General features: G+C 46.6%; 1 protein-coding gene across 1 annotated transcript in view; it reads left to right on the top strand.

Annotated features, from left to right (window-relative positions):
* LOC143281585 (uncharacterized) overlaps nt 1-6325 on the top strand; it is a 21055-nt gene extending 14730 nt beyond the window's left edge. The window contains exons 8-11 of the mRNA XM_076586823.1: nt 260-582; nt 2748-2965; nt 4372-4640; nt 5436-6325. Coding sequence (XP_076442938.1) covers nt 260-582; nt 2748-2965; nt 4372-4640; nt 5436-6303 — 1678 coding nt within the window. The 3' untranslated portion in view covers nt 6304-6325. The remainder of the gene's footprint in view (nt 1-259; nt 583-2747; nt 2966-4371; nt 4641-5435) is intronic.
* Nucleotides 6326-7157: the final 832 nt, after the last annotated feature.

Here is a 7157-nt window from a genome sequence, read left to right as displayed (position 1 = left end):
CATACACCCTTACACACACGAGCAAGCAAGTACATAAACACACACACACACGGACACACACACACACACGGACACGCACACGCACACATCGCACACCCGCACACCACAAATACACACACACACACACACACACACACACACACACACACACACACACACACACTGACATGCCCCACACCCGACACACAATACTCAACCCCCATTCACTTTTCCCAAACCAAGCCGCTCTATTTCCACAATTCTCTTGCTCTGCCAACAGACCCTTTCGGTCTGAGGTCTTCCTCTGCCTTGGAATCGCTCTCCTGGGGATGACGGGTCTGGTCCACCTCTTTGCTTGGCTGGATCCCACCCCCGTAGAAAACCACGACAACGACGGCTACGACTATAACGACGACGGCATCCGCAACAAAACTGTAGAAGTTAGAGCGGCGGCGGAGGACAGGGAGAAGAAGAAGAAGAAGAAGGAGAAGAGGGACGAGGAAGAGGGAGGGGGGAAGAGGAAACGGAGGAAGGAGGATCGGTTTCCTGGTCCAGCGCCTGACGATGGCTTCTGGTACATGTTTGGGGCTCTGCTGTCTCAAGGTGGGTGGGCTAGTGTGGTTTGCTGTTGTGTGGAATGTTGGTGACGACGTCGAAGCGAGAGAATCTGTGCGCGCTGGTTCGAATCACGGCACAGCCCCCGAAATTTTCTCCCCCTCCACTAGACCTTGAGTGGTGGTCTGGACGCTAGTCATTCGGATGAGACGATAAACCGAGGTCCCGTGTGCAGCATGCACTTAGCGCACGTAAAAGAACCCACGGCAACAAAAGGGTTGTTCCTGGCAAAATTCTGTAGAAAAATCCACTTCAATAGAAAAAACAAATAAAACTGAACACAGAAAAAAAAAGAAAAAAAAAGGGTGGCGCTGTAGTATGGCGACGCGCTCTCCCTGGGGAGAGCAGCCCGAATTTCACACGGAGAAATCTGTTGTGATAAAAAGAAATACAAATACAAATACAAATGATGATAATTATGTTAATGATAATGATGATGAAGATGGTGGTGGTGGTGGTGGTGGCGATGGTGGTGGTGGTGGTGGTGGTGGTGGATGTTTTCTAATCACTTATTTGGCTGCATAAATGGTATATACATATATACACACAAATATGTGTGTACATCTACCTGTCCAAAGAGAAACAAATAGATAGATAAATAGATAGATAGATAGATATGACCAGTCACCAGTGTGTATATCTATCTGTCCAAAGAGATACAGATAGATAGATAGATAGATATGACCAGTCACCAGTGTGTATATCTATCTGTCCAAAGATATACAGATAGATAGATAGATAGATAGATAGATAGATATGACCAGTCACCAGTGTGTATATCTATCTGTCCAAAGAGATACAGATAGATAGATAGATAGATAGATAGATAGATATGACCAGTCACCAGTGTGTATATCTATCTGTCCAAAGATATACAGATAGATAGATAGATAGATATCACCAGTCACCAGTGTGTATATCTGTCCAAAGAGATACAGATAGATAGATAGATAGATAGATAGATAGATATGACCAGTCACCAGTCACCAGCCGCTTCATAGAGAAAATGGAGGGTTTGGTATGATGTGAATGGCAAAGCACCGTTTACATGAAAGGCTGCTCTTAATGTGAATGGCCATCTCTCATTTAAATGGGTTTCTGATACATGTTTACGGCTCCGGTGTCCTAAGGCGGGCACGTGTAGTTTGGCTGTGTGGAGTGTTGGTGACGACGAAGACGATGATGATAATGATAGTGATGGTGGTGGTTCGTGTCGCTGCACGGTGGCAACACAGTCTCCCCGGGGAGAGCAGCCCGAATTTCACACACAGAAATATGTTGTGATAAAAAAAAAGTAGCACAGCACAGCACAGCACAGCACAGCACAACACAACACAGCATGCACAGCACAGTACGGCACGGCACAGCACAACACAGCACAGCACAGCTCAGCTCAGTTCAGCTCAGCACAGCACAGCACAGCACAACACAGCACAGCACAACACAGCACAGCACAGCTCAGTTCAGCTCAGCACAGCACAGCACAGCTCAGTTCAGCTCAGCACAGCACAGCACAGCTCAGTTCAGCTCAGCACAGCACAGCACAGCACAGCACAGCACAGCACAACACAACACAACACAGCACAGCATGCACAGCACAACACAGCACAGCACAGCACAGCACAACACAACACAACACAACACAACACAGCATGCACAGCACAACACAGCACAGCACAGCATGCACAGTACAATACAACAGCACAGCACAGCACAGCATGCACAGCACAGCACAGCACAGCACAGCACAACACAGCATGCACAGCACAGCTCAGTTCAGTTCAGTTACTCAAGGAGGCGTCACAGCATTCGACACAACACAGCACAACACAACGCAAAGCAACGCAATGCAATACAACGCAACACAACGCAACATGACACAACGCAACACAACGCAACGCAACGCAACACAACACAGTTCAGTTCAGTTACTCAAGGATCATCAGCGTTCGGACACAACGCAACACAACACAACGCAACACAAACACCACAACACAAAAACAACACAAATACAACACGCCTCGTCAGTTGCTCATCCTTGGTTTTTTTTTTTGTTTTTTTTTCAATATCACCCCTACCCCCCCCACACACCTCCCCCAAACGAACAAAAAACAAAACCAAACCCCACCCAACCCAAAACCCTGTTCTTCCAGGAGGCATGTACCTCCCCACCTCGGGCTCCAGCCGCCTGCTGGTGACCTCGTGGTGGCTGTTCTGCCTGGTGGTGGGGGCCAGCTACAGCGGCAACCTCATCGCCTTCCTCACCGTGCAGCCCGACACCACGCCCTTCTCCAGCCTGGCGGAGCTGCTGGCCCAGGACAAGTACCGCTGGGGGGTGGCCCGGGGGTCCTCCCAGCACGTCCTCCTCATGGTGAGACTCTAAGACTGAGCTCGGTGATAAGCAAGACTCAGGATCGGGTCGTTGTCTGTACACAGGTATGGAAGTTCGCCATAGATTATTGTCAATACACAGGTACAGAAATTCGCCATAGATTATTGTCAATACACAGGAACAGAAGTTTGCCTGTGGTTTATTTCGTTTGTCTGGGCACAGGTGCTGAAGGTCTTCTTGGTTTACTGTCCACACACAGGTACAGAGGTTCGATGTTGTTTTGTTTGTCTAGGCACAGGTAGGCTACTGAAGGTCTTCTTGGTTTATTGTCTATACACAGGTACAGAGGTTCGACGTGGTTTGTTTTGTTTGTGTAGGCACAGGTAGGCTACTGAAGGTCTTCTTGGTTTATTGTCTATACACAGGTACAGAGGTTCGACGTGGTTTGTTTTGTTTGTCTAGGCACAGGTAGGCTACTGAAGGTCTTCTTGGTTTATTGTCTATACACAGGTACAGAGGTTCGACGTGGTTTGTTTTGTTTGTCTAGGCACAGGTAGGCTACTGAAGGTCTTGGTTTATTGTCTATACACAGGTACAGAGGTTCGACGTGGTTTGTTTTGTTTGTCTAGGCACAGGTAGGCTACTGAAGGTCTTCTTGGTTTATTGTCTATACACAGGTACAGAGGTTCGATGTTGTTTTGTTTGTCTAGGCACAGGTAGGCTACTGAAGGTCTTCTTGGTTTATTGTCTATACACAGGTACAGAGGTTCGACGTTGTTTGTTTTGTTTTGTCTGTGCACATGTGCTGAAGGTCTTCTTGGTTTATTGTCTAGACACAGGGTATAGAAGTTTAGCGGGGTCCGCTCTCCATCAGAAGTTCGACCTAGATTATTGTCAATAATTATAGAGGTACTGAAGTTCGCCGTGGTTTATATGTCAGTACACACGTACAGATGTTCAACGTGGTTTGTAGTCTATACACATGCATGGAAGTTCGCCGTAGTTATTTACCACTTATTTTCCATTGGCAACAAACTTAAATTTCTCATCCATAATGATATTCGTAGGAATGCGAATAAAATGTTAGTCTCTTTCTGAGAAGTATTTCCTACCTTATGGGAAGACATATTAAAACTGTACACCAGAAAACTTTTTTTTACCACTTTTAAAACATGGTTCTTGATAATTTGGGGAGGATTTAAAAAAGAACAACAACCGAACTTTTAGAACATGGTTAGAACATGTACCATTACATTAAGAAGAAAACATACATATATAAACAACCTACTTACCACTCATCATAATTAATTTCCAGGCGGTTCAATAAAGATGTATTGCATTGCATAGTATTCAGTACCTACCTAACAACCCACCCACCCACTAACTCAACCAGTACCACAAAGACATGTCAGTGATGTCTGTCTGCCTGCCTGTCTGTGACGCAGGAATCCAACAACCCCACTCTCAGAGGCCTCGGACACGGGGTGGCGGAGTTCTCAGCCTCGGATCCTGAGGTGCTGAACACGGACCCTACCGCCCAGAAAGCCAAGGTGGCGGCCGGAGACTATGTCCAGCTGACGGACTCCATCACCACTGAGGCGTGGACGCTGGAGAACTGCGACTTCAAGCAGGTCGTGGACACAGAGCTGGTGTCTTTGCCTCTGGCGGTGTATTTGCCCAGAGGATCGGAGCTGACGCAACTGTTCAACGAATAGTGAGTGACGGAGTGTGGAGGGGGAATTTTGTTTAATGTTCTGTCACACATAATTATCGGTGATTGAAAACATTTTGTTAGAGTATACTCTAATTTTGTGTATTATCCTTTAGAAGAGGAGGGGGGATGGGGGTGAATGGTGAGGTGGAGGGGGATGTGGGGGAGTAGGGGGGGGGCTATATGGGGAGGGTGGGAGGGGGGATTTGAAACAATATCAGCAATATCAGGAAAACACTTTCATAGACTTCGTGAAAGAGAAGTCGTCAATCTAGCAAGCGAAAACAACTGACTGACAGAAACAATTGACGGAGTGTGGACTGATGTAAATACGTTACACCGCATCTGCTTAATATAGTGGAGTGATGGCCTAGAGGTAACGCGTCCGCGTAGGAAGCCAGAGAATCTGAGCGCTCAGGTTCGAATCACGGCTCAGCCGCCGATATTTTCTCCCCCTCCACATGACCTTGAATGGTGGTCTGGACGCTAGTCATTCAGATGAGACGATAAACCGAGGTCCCGTGTGCAGCATGCACTTAGCGCACGTAAAAGAACCCACGGGCAACAAAAGGGTTGTTCCTGGCATAATTCTGTAGAAAAATCGACTTCGATAGGAAAAACAAATAAAACTGCACGCAGGAAAAAATGGGTGGCGTTGTGGTATAGCGACGAGCTCTTCCTGGGGATAGCAGCCCGAATTTCACACACAGAGAAATCTGTTGTGATAAAAAGTACTACAACTACAAATACAAATAATGCCTTCCATTACATGAACAACAACTCTCCCAATTGTTTCAGCGTGATGAGGATCATGGAAGCGGGCCTGGTCACCAAGCTGAAACGGGACTGGTTCGACTTCCAGCACTGCTCCACAAGCGTGGTGACGGAGGCACCGGAGATCTCCGTGTATGACGTGCAGTCCGTATTGTACGGTTGCGTCATCGGCTGCTCCCTGGCGCTGCTGTCTCTCTTCCTCGAGTTCCTCGGCCACCGCTTCCCCAGGCTGCTCTTCTGGACTGGAAAGATTACAACGGACGGCAGCGGACACGACGGGGAAGGCAAGGACAGCTGTGAACTTGCCGATCTGACAGCATCAGGTGCTAGGAGAGCATCGTGTTACAGCATCCGTGAGGATGGGGGGAGAAAAAGGAATCGTTCAGACTCTCGGTTTATCAATGACGAAACTTCCGGTGAAGGCGACAAATACTGTTCTGGAATGTTTGTTTCGATTTACAACAGCAGTGATGATTACGGTGTAGCTGGGCATCATCATCATCATCATCATCATCATCACCATCATAATCATCATCCTCACTCTGTGCCACCGAACGAAGAAGGGGTGGTTTTCGATGGAAACAACGAAGATTGTCATTCCTCTTCGTGGATGTTTGTCTCACCACGTTACAGCAGGGGCAGGAAAGAAAGGCGGAGTGGTTCTGTCCCTGGCCACATGGCCATGACTTCCCGGGATGCACTGAGCGAGGAGGGACGTAGTGTCTCCCTGATGACCCTGGACCGCAGTTCGGACGAATGGCCACCAGATACTTTGTTTCATGGCCGCTTGGGGAACTTCTTCTATGAGGTGAACGGGTTGGTTCTTCATCAGCTGTGTGACAGAAGAGGGTACAATCCTAAAATATCTGACGATGATAAAGTCACCACGTAGAATTGTTTAGTTATTCATCGCATTTACACGAGAGAGAGAGAGAAAGAGAGAGAGAGAGAGAGAGAGAGAGAGAGAGAGAGAGATTCAAATGGTTTAATGACTTAAGCAACATGCTCATATCACCGTGGAAAACACGCTCCCCCCCTCTCCCACCCCTTCGAACGTTCCCTCCCTCCTACACTTTTCACAACATTCTATTGCTTTTCATAGGGAAGACAAAACAATATCTAACGGTATGTATACGCAAAATCATCGTAGACTACTGCTGAGGTTGATATCTAAGTAGCCCGAGGCCATCGACCCGATTACGTAGTCACAGAGAGGGAGGGAGAGAGAGAGAGAGAGAGAGAGAGAGAGAGAGAGAGAGAGAGAATATTCAAATGACATTTGTCAATTTAACTATCTTCACAATCGATTAACATACATTTCCACCAACGAATCAATTAAACAGTGGCAACATAAATCGAATGGCATTTTGCATGCTAAGAATTGGTTTTCGAAATGAAGTCACCACGTAGAATTGTTTAGTTATTCATCGCATTTACACGAGAGAGAGAGAGAAAGAGAGAGAGAGAGAGAGAGAGAGAGAGAGAGAGAGAGAGAGAGAGAGTTTTTCGTTGTATGAAAAACAAGTGTTATTCTCGCAATTCTCAATCACAAAGAAAGACTTTGAGGCACGAGAGCAGTAGATCAGACTTTCCGACTGCATAAATGGCTGCTTATTTATTTACTTATCTATTCATTCATTTAGTCATTAACTTAAGTAGTTAACTGTCTGTTTATCAATTCATTCATTTATTTACTCTTATCTGTGTTGTGCCGACTGATTTATGGAGGTGATTGATTATTTTGGT

The sequence above is a fragment of the Babylonia areolata genome, chromosome 4 (genome assembly GCF_041734735.1).
Source record: "Babylonia areolata isolate BAREFJ2019XMU chromosome 4, ASM4173473v1, whole genome shotgun sequence".
Taxonomy (NCBI): Eukaryota; Metazoa; Mollusca; class Gastropoda; order Neogastropoda; family Buccinidae; genus Babylonia; species Babylonia areolata.
The sequence above is the reverse complement of the archived record's forward strand: the minus strand, read 5'-3'. Positions and strand labels throughout refer to the sequence as shown.